The following is a 23,615-nucleotide window of genomic DNA, read 5'->3' as shown; positions in this document are numbered from 1 at the left end:
AGTAAGATTCAGACCAAATAAAGTCTCGCTCCCCTGCTCCCAGGTCCGCAGCGCGCCCAGGCGGGGCGGACTGCGGCTGCGCATTGCGGGCCCCGTCCCAGGCAACGGGCGAGCACGGGAGAAGAGAGGCCGGGCTGGGGCCGGGCGGGGCTGCGTGGGGTCGAGGAGCAGGCGGGGCCGCGGGGGTGCGGCTGTCCCCGCCCCGCACGCTGCTCTGCCGGCCGCTAGAGGAGGGGACGGCGCGGGCAGGCGGGAGCGTTGGAGCGCGCCGGCGGCCCGGGCCCCGCGGGAGCGCGGCTGCGACGCGCGGAGCCGGGACGACGGGTAGGCGGACGGCCGCTTTCCTTGCGTCGCTGCCTCGCGCGGGCCGTTGACCCCGGGGATGTGAGTGGCACCGCGAGGCCGGCGGGGCCCGGAGCGGCGCGAGGCGAGTCTCAGACGGTAACGCGCCGGGCAGACGTGGGGGAGGGCTCGCCTATCCCGCCGCGGCCCGCTTGGGCAGCAGGAGCACGAGCGTGCCTCGGGGCCGAAAGCGGCCCGTGCTCCCGCACCGGGGAGTTGTCACGGTCCTGGGACCTGCGGAGTCCGTGCGGAGGAGGGGCGGGCCAGGAGGGGCTTTCCAGCGGGTGGGCAGCCGAGGACCTGGCGCAGGTGCTTGCCTCCGGTGGTATCCCCCAGCTCCACCCAGTTTGGCCTCGAATCCGCCTCCAAGGGCTAAAAATATTGCCCGGAGGCTTCTGAGCACTACCAGATTGTGCTAAGTAGGGCACAAGGCACAGGCGACAGAGCCTTTGGGCCCCTGGCCGGAGCGAGACTCAGAGCTGCGTCCCCCTCACGCTGGCTAGCAGTTAGCGGCCTCCCTCCGTGGAGCACGCAAGGAGGGGCCTGCCGGCTGGGGCGGGGGCAGCGCCCGAAGTTGCCCCACAGCCGAACAGCTCTGCCAGACCTCTCCCTGCCCAGGGGATCTTCAGCATCAGTCGCCGCTGGCTCCCCAGGGGGTCACCTAATTACCGCGTGAGCAGAGGCTGAAAGTTACCCACTGCGGAGTCAGAACTAACAAGGAGGAGACAGAGAACTCGGTCCATGTTAGACATATAAGCTGCTGCTTTTTGAATTCGTTCTGGATTTCCTAATGAGAGAAGGGCTGTGCCAGGCACGGCTTCTGCCCAGTGCCAGTCTGGACCTACCGCGCAGGGAGAAAGGCTTTCCTGTCTGTCTCTTTGGGCTTCGAGTATACCTGTTCAATCAAAACAGATAGCAGTTTATTCCCCTGGAACTAGAACCACGTGGTCAAGGAGCCTGGACAGCCGCCTCCTTTGCTGGGTGGAATCTTTCTTACAGATAAGCCCTTTGGGAAGCTGGTTCTAATCAGGAGGTTGGTTGTGTGGTGGCCTCTGGAGCCAGACCTGGGAAGTCTGTCATCCTGTCTTGCTTTTCCTAGCACCAGCCTGGGGAGAGCTGCTGTCGGGGTGAAGCGGGACCAGCCTCGGATGCGTTACTTGTGCTTTCTGTATCTCGGCCAAGAGAAGACCCAGGTGGGGTCAGGACCCACAGGGCAGTGTTGAGATTTGATGGCTCGAAGCTTGCTTTTTTTGGGGGGGGGAGTCACGCACCCAGAGGTTCCTTGGGAGCAGCCCTCGGGAACTCACTGGGGCGTGTGGTGGAAAGGTCGCCGAAGGGATTTTGGCCGGCGGCGCTCCATGCGGTGTCCCTCCTGCCAGGGGTCCGTGGAGGCCAGCATGAAGCTGAAGAAGCAGGTGACCGTGTGTGGGGCAGCTGTCTTCTGCGTGGCGGTCTTTTCGCTCTACCTCATGCTGGACCGAGTGCAGCATGACCCTGCCCGGCACCAGAGTGGCGGGAACTTCCCTCGGGTGAGTCACGCCTGGCGTCTGAGGCTGTCGGCACACACACACACACACACACACACGTCGTGCGGGCTGAGGTTAGCGTCCAGGCCGGGGAGCCTCGTCAGTCCCGTGTGAGAACCGTCCTTCCCCGCGGGCAAGGAGAGGGGGAGGGGAGGGAGGGCGGTGAGGTTCGGCTGCTCTGTCTCGGGAATTCCCGGCAGCCATTGCTCACAGACCGCACCGTTCGCTCCCACTGAGCCCGGACACGACCCTGGTCAGCCCGGCGCTCCACACGGGCCGTGCCGGCGGGTGGGAATAGGCCTGTGAGGTGCAACCTTTGCCACCCTGGACTGGAGAGTGAGGCTGCTTCCGAGTGGACTGCGGTCCTCCGTGGCGATTCGCACCTCTTCCCGTATCCAACCAGAGCCACCGCCCGTGGGCTCGTGGCCCTGCCTTCCGCCGGGGAGCGCGGGGTCAGCAGGCAGGCCTCAGGTCCTGGGCCCCGGGCGGAGACGGTCCCCGAGGCACGAGGGGCTGCGGGTGATGGCGTTCTGGTTTCCCGGCAGAGCCAAATTTCCGTGCTGCAGAACCGCATCCAGCAGCTGGAGCAGCTGCTGGAGGAGAACCACGAGATCATCAGCCACATCAAGGAGTCTGTGCTGGAGCTGACCGCCAACGCCGAGGGCCCGCCCGCCCTGCTGCCCTACTACACGGCCAACGGCTCCTGGGTGGTGCCGCCAGAGCCCCGGCCCAGCTTCTTCTCCGTCTCCCCGCAAGACTGCCAGTTTGCCCTGGGGGGCCGGGGCCAGAAGCCGGAGCTGCAGGTAAGAGCCCCAGCTGGCAGGCGCTCCCCGCACCCCCCCCCGCCCCCGGCGGCCACGGAGGCCTCACCGAGCCACCGTCCCGCTCCGCAGATGCTGACCGTGTCGGAGGAGCTGCCTTTCGACAACGTGGACGGCGGCGTGTGGAAGCAAGGCTTCGACATCTCCTACGGCCCGCACGACTGGGACGCCGAGGACCTGCAGGTGTTCGTGGTGCCCCACTCTCACAACGACCCAGGTGGGGGCCAGCCGGAGCTGGGCTGCGGGGCGGGCCCTCCCTCCGACGGCAGGGGTCGGGGAGGGGGAGGGTCGCCGCGGGCGCGGCGTCCTCAGGGGACCCCGTGTCGGGCCCCCCAGGCTGGATCAAGACCTTCGACAAGTACTACTCCGAGCAGACGCAGCACATCCTCAACAGCATGGTGTCCAAGCTGCAGGAGGACCCGCGGCGGCGCTTCCTCTGGGCCGAGGTCTCCTTCTTCGCCAAGTGGTGGGACAACATCAACGCCCAGAAGAGAGCAGCGGTCCGCAGGCCAGTGCCCGGCGGGGGGCGGGGGAGGGCGGCCCCCAGGGCCCGGGTCTCACCCAGAGGAGCCACTGTGGTCGCAGCTGTGGCAGGAGCCGCAAGGGGAAGCAGGGTGGGGGTGCAGCTGGGTGGTGGAGGGGCCCAGAACGAGGAGGCAGGGTCACTGGTCTGAGGGTCGCTTGTGTTAGGAGAAAGCAAAGCTCCGTGAGCACAGAGAAGGGGAAGCGTGGGGCCAGGCTCCTGGGCGCCCGGATGGGGTCTGCGGGTCAGCAGGGCCAGGGCTGGCAGGAGGGGAGGGCACGCGTCCGGCCCCTGGGTCGCAGGTGTCGGTGAGCTGGCTCAGGGAGGCCGCGGTGCACAGGCCCGGCATGTCCCGTTCGGCACGAGTGCGCACCTGTCCCCGCCCCACGCTGACTGTGCGTCCTCACCTCCTCCAGGCTGGTGGGGAACGGGCAGCTGGAGATTGTGACGGGAGGCTGGGTGATGCCCGACGAGGCCAACTCCCACTACTTTGCGCTGATCGACCAGCTCATCGAGGGGCACCAGTGGCTGGAGAAAAACCTCGGTGAGGCCGGGGAAGAGAGTCTGCCCCCAGAGCTGGACCCCCAAGGACAGCAGGGGGCTGTAAGGTGCAGGGGCGGGCGGGGGGTGGCTCCTTGGTGTGCTAATTGCCCCGTCAGGGGCCCCGGTGTGATGGCAGGGTGAGGGGAGCTGGGGCCCCGGTACCGGGAGGCCCGGCACTGAGGTGTTCAGGGGGGGCCTCTGGCTCCCGTGGCCCCGCCCAGGTGCAGCCCCGCGCTCCGGCTGGGCGGTGGACCCCTTCGGGCACAGCCCCACCATGGCGTACCTGCTGCGCCGGGCCAACCTGACCAGCATGCTGATTCAGAGGGTGCACTACGCCATCAAGAAGCACTTTGCCACCACCCACAGCCTGGAGTTCATGTGGAGGCAGACCTGGGGTGAGGCCGGGCAGGGTGGATGGGGTGGTGGTGGTCGTTCTCCCTGGAGCAGAGCGGGGGTCCCCAGGCACTGGGTGGGAGAAGATCAAATTCACGTCTTGCCTCTATGGGACCCACTGTTCACCCCCAGGGTGTGGGCGAGCCGTCCCATGGGGGAGCTGCGTGCTCCGGAGTCCCCACTGTGTCCTGACCCTCGGCCTGCCTGTCCTCTGCAGCCTTGAGCCTGGGTCGATCCCCGCCTCGGTCGGGGCTGCCTGTAGCTTCAGCAGACCCCCGTCCTGCCCGCGCGCCGGTGCCCAGTTCCCGACGGCGGGGTCGGCGGCGGCTGACTGCCCGCTGTGTCTCCCTCAGACTCGGACTCCACCACGGACATCTTCTGCCACATGATGCCCTTCTACAGCTACGACGTGCCCCACACCTGCGGCCCGGACCCCAAGATCTGCTGCCAGTTCGACTTCAAACGCTTGCCCGGCGGGCGCATCAACTGCCCCTGGAAGGTGCCCCCCCGAGCCATCACGGAGGCCAACGTGGCCGAGAGGTACTTGGCGCCAGCCCCGGGCTCGGGCGGGCTGGGGGCTCGGGCGGGCCGGGGGCTCAGGAGGTGCGTCGGGCCCACTGCCCCTGCGGCAGCCGCTCCCTCACCAGCCTCCCCGGAAAACATGTGGCTGGAAGGAACCGCCTTCCGCCGGATGGTTTCACGTCCCAAGCGGGCACGTGTCCCTGCGTCCCGGCAAGCTGCCAGAGCTGCCTGGCTGACTCAGGGGCGAGTCGTTCTCGGGTTGGGTACGGTTCCCTCCAGCCCTCGGCCTCCTAGGCCATCGTCCCTGAGCTCAGGCGCCTTGCCTTGGCCCCGAGTCAGCCAGGACCCTCTGTGTCCTGAGGACCTAATGCAAGTGCACGTTCGGTCCTGCCCAGCAGCCTCTGGCCTCGGAGAAAGTGGGCTCATTCCCTTTGAGAGACTCAGCAGGGGCCCCTAAAGTGTCCCTGTCTCTGAGGCCCACCCCCTGGGAAAGAGCAGGCTCAGGGTGACAGAAAACCGTGACTGAGCCAGAACCAGGCTGCCTAAGGCACGTAGCCGGTCGGACTGGTTTCCACGTTGCCGTACTCTGATTTCCGTGAGGCCCAAGAGATAGAACATGTGACTGGAGGCGAAGAAAGGGGTCCTTTGTTTCCGGAATCCAGAAACCTAAATGCTGCTCCCAAATAAGCACCTAGGGCTGCGGAGGCAGGATTTTTCTTTTTAAAGATTTATTTATTTTTAGAGTGAGGGGGAGGGGAGGGAGAAAGAGAGGGAGAGACACAGCCGTGTGTGGTTGCCTTTCACACACCGCCACCAGGGACCTGGCCCGCAACCCCAGCACGTGCCCTGACTGGGAATGGAACCGGCGACCCTTTGCTTTGCAGGCTGGTGTTCAGTCCACTGAGCCGCACCAGCCAGGGCCGGATTCTTCTTAAAGCAGCCACCGGGAGCCTCAGAGGCCAGCCCCGGTGTGCAGCGAGCAAGTCCTGAGAGTCACCTCATTTCTTCCTTTGAAAGACTTCCCGGGCTGATAAATTAGGGGGAAACGGTATCAGAGGCGTCCTCTCCCCAAAACAAAACAGAAGAGCAGATGCCGACCAGCGCGGTGAAGTAGCTTAGTGGCTGACTGAACACTGACCCCCACGACACGCGACTTACTGATAGGTTGATCTAAAAAGAGAAAAGGGCTTTGAGGATATGCTACAGGGCCCTGTTTGTGTACCGATTTGGGTGAAAAAGAAAAGTGTTTATCTCTAGTTCTTACTAGGTGCCAGGCACTATTCCAAGTGTTCTAGCAAAGATTAACGCATGCAATTCATTTTTAAAAAGATTTTATTTATTCATTTTTAGAGAGGGAAGGGAGAGAGAAACATCAATGTGCGGTTGCTGGGGGCCGTGGCCTGCAACCCAGGCATGTGCCCTGACTGGGAATCGAACCTGCGATGCTTTGGTTCCCAGCCTGCGCTCAATCCACTGAGCTACGCCAGCCAGGGCAGGCAGTTCATTTTAACTCTTGTGACGTTAGGATGGTGGGTGCTGATGTTGCCTCATTTTATAGAAACGGAGGCCGAGAGGTTAAGTCACTCACTGAAGATCGCTCAGCTCATGCACACTGAGTCGGTGTGGGCGGGGTCTGGCTCGCGAGCCCAGGCCCCTTACCGCAGGGCTGCCTCCCTAACTGGTGGGCAGGATGAAGCTGGATCCCGAGCCATCTCCACATTTTGGGACGTAGGTTGGATCTCACCACCTCAGGTTTATTAGGTAGAGATGTAGGTTTCCACAGTTCGCTTCAGGAAAGGGAATAGAAAGGTCAGGATGAGGAGAAAAGACCTTGAGAGCCTCGGGCCTGGAGAACATAGCGCTGTGGGTGACCGAGGGGGCTGCCAGCTGCACCCGGGTGAACGCACGCCGCTCCCGTGGGGGCGCCAGACCGGAAGGGAGTGCGGTTCTGTCTTCCCTTGTCCCCCGTATCCATAGTATCCATCGTGTCCATCACTGGGTCCCTGCACAGAGGAGCGCGGGCACATCTTTTACGTCGGAAGGGGAACCATGGGCGTGGGGTCAGGGAGGGGAAGGCACGGTGCAGGCCAGAGCGGAAAGAGCTCTCCGCTTGTGGGGACTTCGGGGAGAAGGCTGGGGGCCGGACGGCGCGCCTGCAGGCGGGCGACTCCTGATGGGGCGGCGGCGGAGGGGCCTCCCGGGCTGGCTCTGCCCAGGATGCCGCCACGCCACAGGAGACGCACGCCGCGCGCTCGCACCCGCAGGGCAGCCCTGCTGCTGGACCAGTACCGCAAGAAGTCCCGGCTCTTCCGGAGCAACGTCCTGCTGGTGCCGCTGGGCGACGACTTCCGCTACGACAAGCCCCAGGAGTGGGACGCCCAGTTCTTCAACTACCAGCGGCTCTTCGACTTCCTCAACAGCAAGCCTGACCTCCACGTGCAGGTGTGAGGGCCCCTCCCCGCGCAGCCCCAGCACGCGCTCCTGGCTTCAGACCAGGGCTCACCGCTGACCCCCCGCAGGGCTTCCGTTTTTCTCTCCGCCTTCCTTCCCGGGCCCCGCTGGTGCGTGCGGAGCGGAGGGTGGGGAGGACGGGACTGCGCACACGGGTCCCTGGCTGCAGCCACTGGTCCACCATCCCCGGGAGGCGCTGGCACTGATGGGGACGGGTTTTGGGGGTCCCCACAGGCCCAGTTTGGCACCCTCTCCGACTACTTTGACGCCTTGTACAAGAGGACGGGGGTGGAGCCAGGGGCCCAGCCCCCGGGGTTTCCTGTGCTGAGTGGAGATTTCTTCTCCTACGCGGACCGGGAGGACCATTACTGGACAGGCTATTACACCTCCCGGCCGTTCTACAAGAGCCTGGACCGCGTCCTGGAAGCCCACCTGCGGTGAGACCCGGGCGGGGGGGCGGGGGGGGGCCGGGGGCATGCGCGGTGGGGAGCAGAGGGTGGGACCCTGGACTAGTGTGGGCCGGCGCCGACTCGTCTCTCCGGGCAGGGGGGCGGAGATTCTGTACAGCCTGGCCGTCGCTCACGCCCGCCGCGCCGGACTGGCCAGCCAGTACCCGCTCTCGAACTTGGCCCTCCTGACGGAAGCTCGGCGCACCCTGGGGCTCTTCCAGCACCACGACGCCATCACTGGCACCGCCAAGGAGGCCGTCGTGGCGGACTACGGCGTCAGGTGCGGGCCCTGGCCTCTCCCCGTGGGCTCCACGCCCCTACTTGCCTCCCCAAAGAAAGGGCGTGCCGGGCGGTCGTCAGGCAGGCCTCCTGGAGCCCCAGCCCGCTGGCAGCGCGGACAGAGTGCCTGCGGTCACCTCCTCCGCGGCCCCCCTCCTGCCTCCCCAGGCTGCTGCGCTCCCTCGTGGGCCTGAAGCAGGTCATCATTAACGCAGCTCACTACCTGGTGCTGGGCGACAAGGAGACCTACCACTTTGACCCCGCGGCACCCTTCCTCCAGACGGTGAGCCCCCCCCTGCAGGGGTCTGCTGCCGGGGGTGGGGGGGGGCCCTCTGGTGTGTGCAGCCCCGCCCGGGAGCTGGGGTGGGGGGTGTTTCTCTTCCTCATCATGGCCGAGGTGAGGATGTGTGCCCCGTGCACCTGGCGGTCCCCACCCAGGACAGACGGTGGGAACAGGGGGCGGGGGCAGGATGCGGAGCGGGGCGGAGCCTCACGCCGGCTCTGCCCTCCCCACCCACTGAATTCCAGGATGACAGCCGCCTGAATCACGATGCCCTGCCGGAGCGCGCTGTGGTCCAGCTGGACGCCTCACCCAGGTGGGTGGAAACAGGCCAGGTGCAGAGGCAGAGCCTCTCCCACCCGCCTGCCCCCCGCACCTGCCAGCCAGGCGCAGGGGCCCCCTGGGCGAGCTCACCCCCCCTCCCCCGCAGGTACGTGGTGCTCTTCAACCCGCTGGAGCACGAGCGGCTCAGCGTGGCGTCCCTGCTGGTCAGCTCGCCCCACGTGCGCGTGTTCTCGGAGGAGGGTCAGCCCCTGGCCGTGCAGGTCAGCGCCCACTGGAGCTCCGCCACCGAAATGGTCCCCGACGTCTACCAGGTGAGGGGGGGACACGGCAGGGGGGCTCTGGCCCTCTGCCCTTCAGCACCACCCTCCCACCCTCCCACCCGCTCCCCGGGGTGGGGACAGGAGTCCTGGGGACCATCACTTTGGGGACTTGAGTCAGTGTTTGAAGGGAGGGTGGTTTGGCAGAGTGGCAGTGAGAGCCCGAAGGCTGCCGCATCGGTCGCTCGTTCCGCGAGCCTGTACTGAGGGGTCAGCGTGGGGTTGCCAATTCCCAGGTTCTCCGTATGAGATTCACAACAGCCTGACGGGGGCAGGTTCTGTAACCTCCCCTTTCAGAGGCGGGGCAGAGGCACCAGTGGGTGCGGGGACTTGCTCAGGCCCCGCGAGCAGAGTCCCGGGCCCGGGTCCACCCCTGAGGCCCGGGCCGTGGCCCCCGCTCCCTCGCCGCCCTGTGCCGGCAGGTGTCGGTGCCCGTCCGGCTGCCGGCGCTGGGCCTGGGCGTGCTGCAGCTGCAGCTGGGCCTGGACGGACACCGCACGCTGCCCTCCTCCACGCGCGTCCACCTGCACGGCCGGCGGCTGGCTGTCAGCCGGCACGAGGCCTTCCCTCTGCGCGTCGTCGACTCCGGCGCCGGCGACTTTGCCATCAGCAACCGCTACATGAAGGTCTGGTTCTCAGGCCTTAGCGGGCTCCTCAAGGTAAAGGGCCAGGGCGGGGGCCGGAGGAGGGCGTGCGGCTGCGCGTGCGGGGGGGGGGGGGGCGCGTGCGTGGCTCTGTCGGGAGGTTCGTCCAGCCCTCCCGGGGGCAGGCCTGACGCGCCGCTGTGGGGCCAGGGGTCAGGGCTGTGTGTTTTGGCAGAGCATCCGAAGGGTGGACGAGGAGCAGGAGCAGCGCGTGGACATGGAGTTCCTCGTCTACGGCACCCGCACGTCCAAGGACAAGAGCGGAGCCTACCTCTTCCTGCCTGACGGCGAGGCCCAGGTACCCGGCAGACGTGGCGGGGCCCCTCGGGCCTGGGCCCTGCACCCCGAGACCTGTGAACGGAGGCAGTGAGCGGGGCGCGGGCCTTCCTCCAGGCGGGGGGGGGCCTGCTGCCTGTGGGAGGTTGGGGGGCACCAGAGCCTGCACAGAACAACTACTTCCCTGCCTGGCCCCGGGCTGGTGCCCACCTGCTTTGCTCTGCGCTGTGGGCTCAGCTGCCACCTGCTCTTCCCCCAGCCGTACGTGCCCAAGGACCCCCCTGTGCTGCGTGTCACGGAAGGCCCCTTCTTCTCCGAGGTGGCGGCCTACTACGAGCACGTGCACCAGGTGGTGCGGCTGTACAACCTGCCAGGTGCGCTGTGCGGATGAGGGAGGGAGGGAAGGAGCGAGGGAGGGCCGGCCCACCCCACCACCCCACCACCCCACCACCCCACCACCCCCCGACTGTGACACGCTCTCCCTTCTGCCCGTGCTCTGTTCTTGCGTCTGCTCCTGAGCAGCGACCCCGGGGGCTGGGAGGACGCTTCACTAATTCTCCTGGAGGCCAGGTCGTCCAGGAGGAAGCGCTGGGAATGGCCCGGGGGGGCGGGGGCAGGGTGGGCACAGCGCTGCGGCTCCGTCTCTCATGCCGCCTCGGTGGTGCGCTCTCTGCTCTCCTGCGGTCCCCGCGCGCAGGCGTGGAGGGGCTGTCCCTGGAGCTGTCGTCGCTGGTGGACATCCGGGACTACGTCAACAAGGAGCTGGCCGTGCGTCTCCGCACGGACATCGGCAGCCAGGGCACCTTCTTCACGGACCTCAACGGCTTTCAGGTGACTCCGGGGGGGGGGGGGCGTGCCCTGGGGACCCCGAGGGACCCAGCGGGAACGGCGTTTGCTTCCGTCACAGGCACCAGGGTGTGCGTGCGGCGAGGGGGTGGGGTGGGGGTGGGGAGCGGGGGTCTGCCCCGATGGGGAAGGGGGGAGCCAGCCAGCGTGGTCAGGGACCACTAGCCCCGACCCGGGACGGCCCAGCTGCCCTTGACCTGCTGGCCGGCCCTGCCCGCAGGTGCAGCCCCGGCGGTACCTGAAGAAGCTGCCCCTGCAGGCCAACTTCTACCCCATGCCGGTCATGGCCTACCTCCAGGACGCCCGGAGCCGCCTCACGCTGCACACGGCCCAGGCCCTGGGCGTCTCCAGCCTCCGCGATGGTGAGTGGGGAAGAGGCCGGGAGGGGCAGCGTGTCCTGCCCCAGGGCCTCCCCCTTCCTCCCTCCTTCTTTCCTCCCTCCCTTCCTTCTTCCTTCCTCTTTTCCTCCCTTTCTCCCTCCTTTCCTTCCTCCCTTCCTCCCTACCTTCCTCCCTCCCTTCCTTTCTCCCTCCCTTCCTCCCTTTCTCCCTCCCTTCCTCCCTCCCTTCCTCCCTCCCTTCCTTTCTCCCTCCCTTCCTTCCTTCCTTCCCTCCTCCCTTCCTCCTTCCTTCCTCCCTCCCTTCCTCCCTCCCTTCCTCCTTCCTTCCTCCCTCCCTTTCTCCCTTTCTCCCTTCCTTCCTCCCTTCCTTTCTTCTTCCCTTTCTCCCTTTCTTCCTTCTTTCCTTCCAGTCGGCCTCACCCCCACGAGGGAAGCGGGGGGGCATCATCAGCTGTCAGTCACAGCTGCTGGAGGCGGGCAGGCACCGCTGTCACCCTCTGCCCTGGTGGAGGCGTCCAGGGGGTGGGTGCCCTGGTAGACCCCCTCAAGGGGCGGCCGAATAGCGAATGGTGGTTCTCGGCGGCGGTGTGCAGCCCCCTCCTGGCCCGGGATGGGAGGGGGACTGTTGGGAAAGCACATCGATGCTGCAATGAAACCAATAGCCAAGGAGGAAATTACACGCTGTCTTCCTACTCACGGTCATTAAGAGAGAGAATGACGTTCTCAAGACTCAGAACAAGGACGCTCGGAGCACTGCCCTGGAGCTGGTCCGCTGGGCAAGCCCGGGCGTCTCCGCGCCCTCGGGGCGGAGCGGACACCTCGCACTTGGTGGCCCCAGAGGGCGTCAGGTCGCCCTTGGAGATGGGCCTGGTGCGGGGCCCAGTGGAGAGTCCCCTCCCAGCTTCGTGGGGCCGCTGGTGAGCGCGGGGCTGGGAGCCGCGGGGCTCTCTGCCGCCCTCACCCCCACCCCCCGCCCCCCGCCCCCCACCCCCCACCCGGCGGGGTCAGCGGCTGTAGAACCTGCCCGGAGCCTCGTCCCGCCTGGTTCTCTCCGCCCTTCCGGGAACCGCGTGCTGAGAAATGACTGTCTCACGTGCCAGGAGGCCGTTTGGGGTTCCCAGCTACCTTTCTGTGGTCGCTCAGGGCGACGACCGAGGAACTGCCAGAGCCGGAGCCAGGGCTCGGGCAGCGGAAGGGCGGGTGGGGCCCTCCGTGGGGGCTCCCCTGGGGGCTCCTAAAACAAAATAAAAAACAGCTGCTGGGAAGACGCTCATCCCCCACACATGCCAGCTTTGCAGTGCGCCCCGTCCCCAAGCGTATTTTAAAAGAAGACAAGGTGATCACCCCCTGTCTCTCTCCCCTAGGGTGCCCCCAAATGACACCTCATTTGAGCCTCTGCCTGACTGGCCCTCCGGCTGTCCTCCCCGCAGCCCTCCTGACGGTCGGACGGGCAGAGCGGGGGTCGGTCCCCCCCACCCGGAGCAGGGGCAGCGGATGCGTGGTCTCACCAGGCTCCGCTCCGCCCGAGAGCCGGCCCCGGCAGGGCCCTGGCAGTGGCCGCGGGGGGCGGGCGCCGGCAGTCTTGCCTTTGCCCGCTCAGTGTGTTTGTGCAGCCGGTCCGGGCCGGTCTCCTGCCTGGATCTCTGGCCGGGCCCGGCTGTGAGTCTCGGAGCCCGGACGGTGACCTGCCAGGGCCGGCCTGCCCGCCTCCAGCCCCGGGTCCCAGGGTGCTTTTTCTCCCCAGTGACCGAGCTTCCGGCCATCCGCCCGCAGGGCTGTCCCCCCACCCAGGGGCCTGGGGTCGGGGGTCCTCCAGAGGCCACTGTCTGCTCGGGCCGGGCACTCACAGGCCACTCCCGCAGGCCAGCTGGAGGTGATCCTGGACCGGAGGCTGATGCAGGACGACAACCGCGGCCTGGGCCAAGGGCTCAAGGACAACAAGAGGACCTGCAACCGCTTCCGCCTCCTGCTGGAGCGGCGCACCCTGGGCAGCGAGGTAGACCCGGGGCCTGCGGGGCAGGGTGGGCGGCCCCGGGGCGGTGCCGGCCAAGGGCTGGAGGGGCCCAGCTGGAGCTGGGCGGGGAGGCGGGAGCAAAGCTGGGTTTCCGGGCGGGGAGGAAGCCTGATGCCCCGAAGCCCCGCCTCCTGCAGCCTGGCACCTCCCTGCCCGCCGCACCTGCTTCCAGGGCCCTCCTGCTCCTCGGCCACCCCTTCCCCTCGGCCCCCTCGGCCCCCAGCAGCCTGTTCATCCCGTGGCTTTCTCTGCCCCCGGCAGCCTGGCTTTTTCTCCAGACTGGCAGCCACGGTTAGGGACTCGGTCTTTCCCACGAGCAGGAGCAGGGACCGAGAGGTGAGGGCCGGCGGTGGGTGCGGAGTGAGTGCCGGCAGGTGGTGGTGGGCGTCGGCACCCTCTACGGCCCCCTGCCCCTCCGCCTCCGGGCTCTGTGTCTCAAGCAGCCCCCGCGCACCTGCTGCGCTCTCCCGTGCCTGGGGCACTGGCTGTGCTCTCCTGGACTCTTCGTGGGTGGGGGTGGGGGGCCAGAGGATCGAGGAGGGCTTCCTGGAGGAGGTGCCGTCCAGGTGCGGGTGGCTGGGGTGAATGGGGACTAGCAGTGCAATCCCTCAGACTGGAGCTGCCTGTCCAGGGCGGCTGTTTAAATGAACCAGAGCTAAACACAAAGACCGGTGAGCTCTTCACTCTCACTCACCGCACGGCAGGCAGGTGCTCCATGGCCACACGTGGAGGCAGCTGCCGTGTCAGTGCAGCTGGCGCGTGTTTCCGTCGCCGCAGGAAGTCACGGCAGCGCTGGGCCGGCTCGGGGTCGGTGGGGGCAGGCTGCGTGCCTGGCCCGGGGTCCGCACTGCACCCCGGAGGCCAGCGAAGGATCTCGGGCAGGAGGGACGTTGTCATCAGGACTCTGCCCCGGGCAGGTCGCTCCAACAGCAGCAGGGAGGGTGGATCTGGGGGAAGGAGGACGGTCCGGGGGCCTCTCAAGCAGGAAAGGCTGGTGGCCGGCCCCTGAGCCGTGGGCGGGAGAGGGTCGGGGCAGAGGCGGGGGCCGAGTGGGTGTACGGACCCGGCTGCTGCGGCACTGAGGACAGGCCGGGGGTCAGCGAGGTTCTGGGCCAGTGGAAAGGGCGGGGGGGGCCAGGGACAGAAACCCAGGACATGGGAAGCGGCCGTCGCGGAGGGTCCCGAGTGTGTGACATACGTCCAGGTCGGCCACCCAGGCGGTCTCAGCCGGCACGGCTGTGGGAACCACCGGGCCCGAGGGTCGGGGCTGGGGCCGGGTTGGGGGGCTCACTTGGGGCCTCCTCCGTTGGAGGCCCGGCCCCCCGGGGACGCTCGGCCGTCTGCCTGCCGCCCCCCCGCCACCCGCGCTGAGAGTCTCCCCACGTGGCGGCAGGTGCTGCTGGTGGAGTGTGGTGTTCACGACTGTCCTTGAAGGAAAGAGAAAAAAAAAACCCAAAGCAGAGGCGAGGTGGCTGAGGGCAGAAGCCCTCTGTGAGTGGCGTGCCACAGGGGTGGCCGTGCTGGACGGATCCCAGAGCCAGGCCCGCCCCGTGTCCGGCCCCCCGCAGGGAAGCTCTTCCCAAAGGGACCCACTCGGTTGTGCTTCGTCCCCGGCTCTGTCCCCTCACCCGCGTCTTGGGCCGATTTTGCAGGTCCCAGACGGCCACTCCTCCAGCTACCCGTCCCTCCTCAGCCACCTGACCTCCGTGTCCCTGAACGCCCCGGTGCTCGCCCTGCCTGTGGCCAAGAGGCAGCGCCCCGCCCCCAGCCTGCGCTCCTTCCACCCCCTGGCCGCCTCCCTGCCCTGCGACTTCCACCTGCTCAACCTGCGCACGCTGCACGCCGAGGTGAGCGCCCCGCCGGCCTTGCACCTCCGGGGCCTCACCCAGACTCCTCCCTGTCCCTGTCCCGCCTCTGGGCAGGGGGGCTGCTGCACCTGCGAGCCCTGAGCAGCACCCCCCACACTCTCTCATATTCACACAGTCACACACACATTCTTACACACACACACATTCTTACACACTCACACACACACACTCTCTCACACACTCACTGCCTCTGTGCCGCCTGTCTGTCACCCAGGACGATGCCCTGCCCTCGGCGGAAGCCGCGCTCATCCTACACCGCAAAGGCTTTGACTGTGGCCTCGAGGCCAAGAACCTGGGCTTCAACTGCACCACGAGCCAAGGCAAGGTGAGCAGGGCCCGGGTGCGGGAAGAACCCCTGACGAGGGGAGGGAGGGAGGGAGGGAAACGGGGCGACTGGGGAGGGCAGGCGTGAGCGAAGAGAGGCGGGTGAGACTGCAGTGGGGTCTGGCCGAGATCGGAGGGCGGGGGTCACTCTGGGCCTTGGCGGAGAGCAAGGGGGAAGCTGCCGACACTCGTGTTCAGAGCTGCTGAGGGCCGGCGGGCAGGTTCTCCGTGAGGCACGCAGCTGGACCTCTCTCCCCCGGGCAGGGGCGCCCACCCAACAAAGCAGGAGTCACAGGAATAAAACACCGAAAGCCGTCCAGCTCGTTCGCGGTCTAAGCCGGCCCTGACAAAAAGCCTCCGGGTGCTCAGAAGTGAACCCAGACGCAGGCCCTGCGCTCAGACGGCTCACAGCTCAGGGCCGGGGCCGACCCTCGGCCCAAGGGCAGGCTCCGGGCTCGGGCCGCGTGGGCGAGCCTGAGATAGGGCGCATGGGTGCAGGCCTGCACATGTGAGGGGCACCTGGCTGCTGAGCGGGGCTGCAGCAGGCCCTGGGGTGGGGTGGGGGAGCAGCTGCCTCGTCCGGCGTGCCCGCCCCCAGCACAGCCCTGCCCGCTCTCCTCCGCACAGGTGGCCCTGGGCAGCCTTTTCCACGGCCTGGACGTGGGCTTCCTGCAGCCGACGTCCTTGACGCTGCTGTACCCGCTGGCCGCGCCCTCCAACGGCACTGACGTCTACTTGGAGCCCATGGAGGTCGCCACCTTCCGCCTCCGCCTGGGCTAGGGCCTCCCGCGGCCCGGAGACCAGGTCCGTCCACAGAGACTGCCTCCCACACAAGGCCGGGTCGGACGAGCCACGCAGGGCGTCTCCTGTGCTGATCTACCTCTCAGAACCCGACAGACTGGGCTCGGCCCTGGTTTCCTGGTTGTGGCTGCTTCTGTGTGCGGGGGCCGCCCGCGGCCCGGTGTTGGGGAGCCAGGGCCCACACTGGCGAGATCAGGGAGACCCGGCCCAAGGTCGGGGTGGGCAGGGCCGGCCTCGGCTCGGGGTGCGAGTGGCCGCCCCGTTGGGCACAGGCCCAAGCACCCAGTCTTTTCCCAGAGTGGGATGGCGGAGAAGCAGGAGGGGTAGGGGAGGCCCAGGGGGTAACGGCCGGCCTCAGGGCTGGCTGGCGACGGGGGATCCCGGGGTCGTGTAGGGACTGCCTGTCCCTGCTCGGCAGGCAGGAGGGGAATGGGGACTGAGCCAGCAGCGGGTGGAGGAGGCATCACGGCTGTGGGACCCGCCCGCCCTGGCTAGGGGCTGCAGTGTGGCAGGAGGAGTCACTAGACGCTGTTGCGCCAGAGGTCGCAGGACACTTCAGGTACAAATCCCCGTCTGGGGCTGGGCACTTGGTCTGTGTGTTGATTTGTGGGAAGGTGGCGGGGCGTGGGGGGTCCTCCACCCCACTGACGCCTCTTCGGTTCCTGTACTCTGCACCCCACTGTCCCCCAGAGCTCCTTCCAATCGTTGTGGGGGGTGTGTGGTCAACCAGGCTTCCTTCCCTGGAGAGACAGCGGAGCCTCCGAGACGCCGGGCGCGGGCAACCTGAGAGGGCTGTTGGCGCCGCCCCTCCAGCCAGGCCACAGGGCTCCACGTCGGTGCCCCCCCTCCCGGAGGGCCAGGAGCGGTCCTGGCGCGGGACCAGGGGTGTGCGCGTCATTTGCAGGCACCGCGGCTGCTTTATTTCCGCTCCAATTAACAGAGAAAAATTCACGATAGCCTCTACCGATGCTGAAACGACATCGGCCAAATTCACAAGCTACCCCTTCTTACAGGTTTAAGGTTAGAAAGGGACGTGCTGATGTAGATCAAGGCTGCTATCAGAAACCCACAGGGAACGGCATTGCTGGAGTCCAGAGCCGGCCGAGGCCCTACTGGTATTGAGGGAAGTCCCGGCACAGCCGAGCCCGGCGGTGTGGCCGGTGAGGGCGATGGAGACGAGGTACAATTGTCATTACGTGGGGACAACAGGAGGGCCGGCCCCTGAAGTCAACTGCAGACCTAGCAAGAGCATTGATTCCATAAGCTGACCCCGCTGACACTAGCAGTTTCCTGTATAGACTCCGGCTGTCTCCAGACAGCCCATAAATTCATCCTATTCCAGTGAGATTGGATATTTTTTGCAATTTGACAAGTTCTAAAGTTCATTGGGAAGAGTAAACGTGTGAGAATACTAGTTGTGAGTACTGATGCGTCAGTCGGGGGTGGCCGTGCCGTAGGAGGGGGGGTGGAGGGCACTCGGCCTGCGGGACTTCCCGAGGGGTGCTCAAGCGACCGTGACGAGTCCCGTGCGTGTGTCCTGGAGGGACAAGGGGGGCGGGCCGTGCACAGACCCAGCTGTTTGGGGGTTTAGGATAAAAGCAGTATTTACGGGGGAAAAGACGGATTATTTAGTAACTAGTACTTTATCTTTGAAAGTTAGCTCTTTGCCTCATAGTTTCCACAAGAATTAATTCCAGAGGGGAAAATATCAAAAAGTTCAAACTATAAAATTACTGCAGAAAATACAGGGTATTTTTGTACCTCTGGTGTGGGAAGGTCTGTTCTAAATGACGTGAAACCTAAAAGGTTTTTATAATAAGGGAAAAGATAGATTTTTACCACAAACACATTCAGAGTTTCTGCGTGATGGAAAACATCAAGGTTAAGACGCAAATGACAGCTGGGGGAGAAAATGCACACGAGGAGAAAAGCTCGCTAAGCAGCGATGTAGAGCTGCAAGAGTGACACCGCGGCCCCCCGGGACACTCGGAATCCCATCTGTCCCGCAGTGCAAGAGACAAGGTCATCAGCGTGGAGGGCGGTCTGTGGAGCGGAGCTCTTGGGACCTGAGACCGACGTGGCAAGAACTAAAAACTAACTAGTGCCAGGGGAAAGGCAGATTCCCGGGCACAGCCTGCTGGACCAGTCTCTGAGAGGAGGGGCCAAGGAATCTGCATGGTAACAAGCTCCCAGGTGACCCTCTTGCACACCAAACCGGGCAGCGGGCCCCCAAGTTCGAGGCAAGCAGCAGCGCTGGACCGTGGCCGTGGAGTGCCGGCACTGAGGCCTCGCAGCTCTGACCGTTAACAATCAGAGCTGGAGCCAGGACTGAACGCAGACAGAAGCACCTTCAGCCCCTGGAACTGGATGGAATTCTGTTCCTGCGCTTCTCTGTCCCCCTAGAACCACCCTGTTTGCGTGAAGAAGGGAGAGCTGTATGGTGCGCCGGCACCCAGGCAGAGCGCTGGTGTGGCTTGTGTAGGGGGCAAGTGTGACCTCCAGTACCTGTGTAGGGGAGGTGACACCTGTACCCGGAAATCGACCTGCGTACCACACTGTCACTGTGCTTCGCGGTGACACTCTGGCGCTCACGGAGGGGAAGATCAGGCTGGGAACGAGGCTGGCCATCAAAACCAAGATCTCTAAACGTCTTTGTGTTTCTCTAACAAAAATGTGTACGAAGAACAAACACTTCCCAGTGGCAGTTCTCACGGTTCCATTTGTCTTCATCCCCTGAGGACAAACCAGATCCTTCCTAACAAACCTCAGTCTTATTTAAGAGTCGGTGAGAAATCAGTTCAGCTGCCAGGACCAAGTGGGCCTGCCAAGGGCTTCCACCCACTGCGACTCCTGACCTTTGACCTCCCCAGTTGAGAATAAACCTGAACTGGAAGTGAACTCCGCATAATTAGGTTGTCTACGCACTAGCGGGTTGCGGAGGAGGCCTTCTTGGCACTTGGAATGTGACAGGAATGAAGATTTAAGACACGGCGTTGAGTGTAAAAGCCTCGAGATGCCTAGAAGCGGGTGTTCCCTGCTGGAATGGCTAGGACTTAACGTTCCAGCTAGAGGAGGCACAGCAATACTGCTGCCCCCTACTGTCTAAGAATGCTGCATGGAGTATTTAAAATGGGAAAAGCATTTTCTAATTGTAGGCCAGAAGCAGAACTTTGGGTTCCCAGCTCTGGCAAAGTGAGCCTCTGTGTAAACCGTGAGGCGCCCTATTATCACAGACTGAAGGTAGCCATGTGCTAATGTTAATTTCTTGGTGTTGATGGTTCTAGTTGGGTCACATAGAATTTCTGTGTCTACATACTAAGGTGTTTAGGGGCAACAGGGCATCCGGTTGGCACATTAACGTCAAGTGGCTCAGGGGGGAAACTTGCGTACCCTCTACTTCCAACTCCCGTTTCTGATGGTTTAAAAAATTGAATTTAAAAAATAAATATCTTCTATATTGGCTCAGATCAAACAGGCGTCCTTAAGAAGTTCTTAGACTCATGGTCCAAACGCACTAGCCATTTCGGGCCGGACCTCCATGTCCATCCAGGGGTTAGAGTGACATCAGCTGCGGTCACTGTCGTCTGGCTGCAGGGCCCAGCGGTGAGGCAGAACAGGAGAGCGACTCTGGGCCCGAGTCCGTCACTATTCGGTCCACTTTATCACGAAGGAGCCTTCTCACCTCTCCAAGCTTATTCCCAGAAGAAGCCGAGTGAGCCCTGCCCTGCTCTGCCCGTCTGGTTATCGTAAAGAAGCCACATAATGTGAGGTTTGTACAGCATCAAGCGTCCTGTGACCCTTTTCATTCCGAGGGTGCAGAAGGGGCTCATGTTCATTAAATGTCCCGAAACTTAAATTTTAAACCACTTAAAAACTGCAGACTGATTTTAAGACTTTGGCAAATAAATACTGTTTTTAAAAATCCTGCAACCCGCCCCCCCCCCAAAAAAAAACTAATTAAAAAAACAAACCCAAATTCTCCGAAAAGTACCTGGCTCTGCCTTTAAGAGGATTACACTGGACTTTGGAACTTTGTTCATCTGGGACTGTCCTGAAACTTGTTTCCTTTTAAAGTCACATTTTTTGTGGCCCTTTGCATTTTTTATTTTTTTCCTGCAAAGGGCACTGGGCCTTCTTTGGATGAAAAAACATCGTGGTCCGGAATGAAGTGGCTTCGACTTAACAATTTACTCATCCCTAAGGGGTACCCTTTTCAAGGGGGCTAATAAACCCCAGCGGCTCAGCAGGAACCAAAAACCCACCTCCCGGTGAACTCCCCCCAGCAGAGGCCACACAGCCCCTCCCCAGGCCCCGCCCACCACCTCCGGGCCTCGGGGAAGGGTCACTTCCGGAGCCGCCCGGAAGTTCCTGTGGCTTAGCAACCAAAGAATCCCGCGAAGTGACAAGGCTGCGACCCGAGCAGTGGGGGGACTCGCGGTATCCCACCGGGCCTACCACGCTGCTGCTGGGGTCTCTCCGGTACCCAGCAGGGGCTTCAAATGAGCCGGTGGCATTCCTTTCCAATTCACCTGCCCCCAGTCCAACTTTCTTAACGAGGACGACTCCCATTTTTTGAGCGCCTGTGTCAGGCTGCTTCAGGCGCGTCACGGAATGTCATCCTGAGAATTACACAGCCTTGGTCACCGATAAGGAAGCCAGGTTCGGAGCAGGTGTCCCCTACCGGTTCCCCACTCCAGAGGCCGGAGAAGGAGCAGCACCCTAAAGCTTTACGCAAAATGCTTTATTTTCCAATAATGACTATAAACAAGTATTTATACAAGCCCGAGTTCCTGAGGGACCAGAGACCTCACCTTGCAAAACGGCAAACAGACTGAAGGCCTTGGAGGGCAGTGACGGCGTTAGAAGTGGATGGGGGTGTCTGACTCCCACAATCCAGGCTCAGCTTAGCAGTCGGCAGGAGTCGTCCCGAGTGAGAAAAGGCAAAGGTTTTTGGCCGCTCGGCTGAGCGAACCGCGGAGGGAGCTGGAGAAGGCACCGAGAGGCTAGCGTGGGACTCCACTCTGGCCTGGACAAGGCTGGAGTCTCTGCCACGCCAAGCACTGCTCAGAGCGCCAACCCCCGCTCCTTAAACAGCTGCTGCAGAGCCTCTTCCAGCTGCCGGTTTGTTCCCTGAAGGCCCTTCACCACCTGCGCTGCCCACTCAAAGTATTCCTGGACTCGATGTTCAGACCACCCTGCGCGTGAATGGACAGAAAACGGCTCACACAACCTGCAGGACAGCACTGGGTTCTGCCAACTTCCCGGAGGGTCTGGTGCAGGGCCAGGAGATGACTTCTTGATGGTCTGATTCGTCCTGAAATCTTCCCCTTGGCCCCGCTATAGTACTGTATTTCTGCCCTGTGACAGCAGATCAGAGTGATCTAGTAGAATTAGTTTGGAGAATTAACCAAAACGCCAGGCATTTTTTTTTTTTCCTCCTTGGGGGAACTGGCCAACCGGGGCCTCCAGAAGGTGGACCCGCCCCTTTCCCCCCAGCAGGCCGGGGAATCCTACCCTCTGGGGTGCAGCGGTTCAGGTCCCTCAGATTGTACAGCTTGTCCGCCAGCTTCACCAGTTTAGCCCCCGGGCTGCTGTGGGGAGCCTGCTGCACCTGCATCCTCTTCCTCTCCAGCTTGGGCAGAGTCTTGTCATCGGTTACCTCCTCCACCAGGCGCCGCACCTGTGCCCCAAAGTGCAGCTCCACCTCGTCCAGGGTGGTGTCTGTGTCCTCCACTGTGTCATGGAGCAGGGCGGCCTGGGGACAGGTTTCCACTCAGCCGTGTGACGCCAGGCAAGGGGTGGCCATAGATGAATGGGGCCCCGGATCCCCGACCCAGCCTCCTGGCAGAGGAGGAGGAAAGTTACCTGCAACACCACAATGTCAGTGATGCCCGCCTCGTGGGTCAGGATCCGAGCCACACCTGGCGGGGCAAAGCAGGAAGTCAGACCCGAGGGGAGTCCCAGGCACGCGTGCCGTGGGTTTTGTAGAGCCACTAACTGGGTGGCCTTGGGCAAGTCTTTACTCTCTCTGGGTGTCAAGAGTCCACAGGGAACAGCCATGCCCACCGCCCCGGATTGTGCGGGGCTTAAACACCCAAAATGACGGGCACCAAGCTGGGTGCAGAGTAGGTGCTCAGTGAGCGGCACGCCCCCGGCCCCGACACCATTGCGGTTGCTCCCCGGGCTCCGTGCTGACCGATAGGGTGGTTGATGTAGGGGGTCCCTTCGGGGTCCTTTCGCCGCTGCGCACGGTGCTTCCGAGCAGCGAAATCTGCAGCCTCCAGCAATTGCGCCGCCTCGGAGCCCATCGCGTTGGGACGGGAGACCGCGCCCCTGAGAGCTCGGGAAGCCCGGGCCGTGCACCACAGCGCCCCCTGGCGCCTGGGAGGCCCCGGGGATTGTGGAATGTGGTCCAGGTGGCAGTTAGAAGGAGGAAGAGAGGAGAAACAAAGCAGTGGCCTCACAGTGTGCTGAGCACAGAGCAGGAAGGCACAGGTGACTGTTACCGAGGCGGAAGGGCAATGCACCTAGCCTCAAGGACAGAGCCAGCCAGCTTCTCCCAGGAGGGACTTCTCTCCCCATGGAAATCTGCAAGCTGTCAATGCTCTGAAAATTCTCAAAGTGCTTGAAAAATAATTCTCCCTACAGGGAGGGGCCTGGTTGCCAAGGGCAGGGCACCTTCACTTTGGGCCCAGACGACACTAGAGCCTGACCTTCTGGAAACTGGAGCCTATGCTGGGAGCTCTGCTGTATAGCTTCAGATTTAGCCTCCCAAGCACCAGCGATGTTTCTGCAGGAATCGACTTCTTTGCTCTCAGGGGCTGGGGCAAATTTCGTGTTTCTTTCTTGGCAACCCTGGGATGCCATAGGGTTCCTGCCTCACCCCCCCGCCCCACCCCCCGGCACCTACCATGCGCTGTAGGGTGAGTCTTTCCCTGTGACATGGGACCAGCTAGTTCCTAAGTAAACCCCAGACAGGTAGCTTTAGTGCTTTGGCTGGCAGCTGGGGCAGATGAGAACGCAGGGGAAAAGTCAATGAGAGGACCCACCCTTGGTTTTCAGCTAGTCCTGGTGGTTGCCCCGGTGCAGAGGTTAGGGAGGGAAGTTCCCAGCGCTTGGACTGAGGCCTCTGGGGCTTGAAGTGCAACAGTCAGAATTCCCAGGGCTTCCACGGAAGCCTGAGAGTTGAGAGTGGGTGGAGTCTGGTTCTACAGGCCTGTGTGTTCTTCAGGCTAAAGGCTCAACTTCTTTCTCATCCCTCATGCTGACCTCTAGTCTCAGCCTTTCCATTACAGCTCAGAAAACCTTAGGCAGCTTGGAGCCCCAGTCCCCACATTTTCCAGCAGAAGGTAGAAACTCAGTCAGTTTCAGCTCTTTATGGGGGTCTGTGACAGAGAAACTGCAGGTCTGTGGTCACAGTGCACAGGGGCCTTAGAGCTTTGATTGCTACTTCCTTATCGTCTGCAGCCTTGGCTCAGTGAGCGATGCTGGGGCACCTAGGACCAGGGCAGAGGGGGCGGTAACCTCTCATGGGCTTCCGGAGGAGGCTCCCCATGGGGCTGCTGCTGCTCTTCAGCTGGATGACCCTTGCCCAGCCAACTCTCTCCCAGGTACAGCAGTCTCCTCCGTACCCCCCTGCCCCTTTCAGGTCCCCTTCTCTCTCAGCAAATCTGGGCCCTTCTGAGAAGCTGGTTGGGAGGAAGGGAGCCTGCCCTTCTATACAGCTGGTCCCTTTCACTCTCCCAAAGGTGCAGAGTAGGGTGTGGGCAGT

The 23,615-nt window shown here is 63.7% G+C and overlaps 2 protein-coding genes across 4 annotated transcripts; one reads left to right on the top strand and one right to left on the bottom strand.

The window, feature by feature from the left end:
* The first annotated feature begins 134 nt into the window (after positions 1-134).
* MAN2A2 (mannosidase alpha class 2A member 2) lies at positions 135-19,316 on the top strand. Of its 3 annotated transcripts, none has more exons than XM_045824793.1 (24): positions 135-324; positions 1,442-1,535; positions 1,722-1,871; positions 2,414-2,671; positions 2,762-2,906; positions 3,026-3,197; positions 3,629-3,756; positions 3,977-4,150; positions 4,502-4,688; positions 6,935-7,112; positions 7,356-7,558; positions 7,668-7,850; positions 8,018-8,132; positions 8,378-8,445; positions 8,560-8,725; positions 9,154-9,390; positions 9,551-9,673; positions 9,911-10,025; positions 10,349-10,482; positions 10,718-10,859; positions 12,700-12,833; positions 14,504-14,698; positions 14,934-15,044; positions 15,671-19,316. In XM_045824793.1, the coding sequence occupies exons 2-24, from the start codon at positions 1,491-1,493 to the stop codon at positions 15,821-15,823; spliced, it is 3,516 nt and encodes a 1,171-aa protein (XP_045680749.1). In that variant the 5' UTR covers positions 135-324; positions 1,442-1,490; the 3' UTR covers positions 15,824-19,316. The 3 variants fall into 3 exon arrangements, with proteins under 3 accessions (XP_045680749.1, XP_045680748.1, XP_045680747.1); XM_045824792.1 differs by having other exon boundaries at positions 135-427; XM_045824791.1 differs by having other exon boundaries at positions 135-441.
* A 1,254-nt stretch (positions 19,317-20,570) lies between these two features.
* HDDC3 (HD domain containing 3) lies at positions 20,571-22,187 on the bottom strand. Its single transcript, XM_045824861.1, has 4 exons — positions 22,041-22,187; positions 21,710-21,765; positions 21,359-21,599; positions 20,571-21,039 (listed from the first exon to the last, which is right to left on the bottom strand). Exons 1-4 carry the CDS (start codon positions 22,150-22,152, stop codon positions 20,909-20,911), a joined length of 540 nt encoding a protein of 179 aa, XP_045680817.1. The 5' UTR covers positions 22,153-22,187; the 3' UTR covers positions 20,571-20,908.
* Between the last annotated feature and the right edge of the window lie 1,428 nt (positions 22,188-23,615).

The sequence above is a fragment of the Phyllostomus hastatus genome, unplaced genomic scaffold (genome assembly GCF_019186645.2).
Source record: "Phyllostomus hastatus isolate PE091 unplaced genomic scaffold, TTU_PhHast_1.1 phas_scaffold_555, whole genome shotgun sequence".
Taxonomy (NCBI): domain Eukaryota; kingdom Metazoa; phylum Chordata; class Mammalia; order Chiroptera; family Phyllostomidae; genus Phyllostomus; species Phyllostomus hastatus.
The sequence above is the reverse complement of the archived record's forward strand: the minus strand, read 5'-3'. Positions and strand labels throughout refer to the sequence as shown.

Excerpts from the sequence above, each read along its gene's own strand:
- MAN2A2 (XM_045824793.1), top strand. The coding sequence starts at position 1,491 with ATGCGTTACTTGTGCTTTCTGTATCTCGGCCAAGAGAAGACCCAG. Across the intron at positions 1,536-1,721 it reads TCGGCCAAGAGAAGACCCAG|GGGTCCGTGGAGGCCAGCAT; the intron begins GTGGGGTCAGGA and ends CCCTCCTGCCAG. Across the intron at positions 14,699-14,933 it reads TGCGCACGCTGCACGCCGAG|GACGATGCCCTGCCCTCGGC; the intron begins GTGAGCGCCCCG and ends TCTGTCACCCAG.
- HDDC3 (XM_045824861.1), bottom strand. The coding sequence starts at position 22,152 with ATGGGCTCCGAGGCGGCGCAATTGCTGGAGGCTGCAGATTTCGCTGCT. Across the intron at positions 21,766-22,040 it reads CTACATCAACCACCCTATCG|GTGTGGCTCGGATCCTGACC; the intron begins GTCAGCACGGAG and ends TTGCCCCGCCAG. Across the intron at positions 21,040-21,358 it reads GAACCGCTGCACCCCAGAGG|GGTGGTCTGAACATCGAGTC; the intron begins GTAGGATTCCCC and ends ATTCACGCGCAG.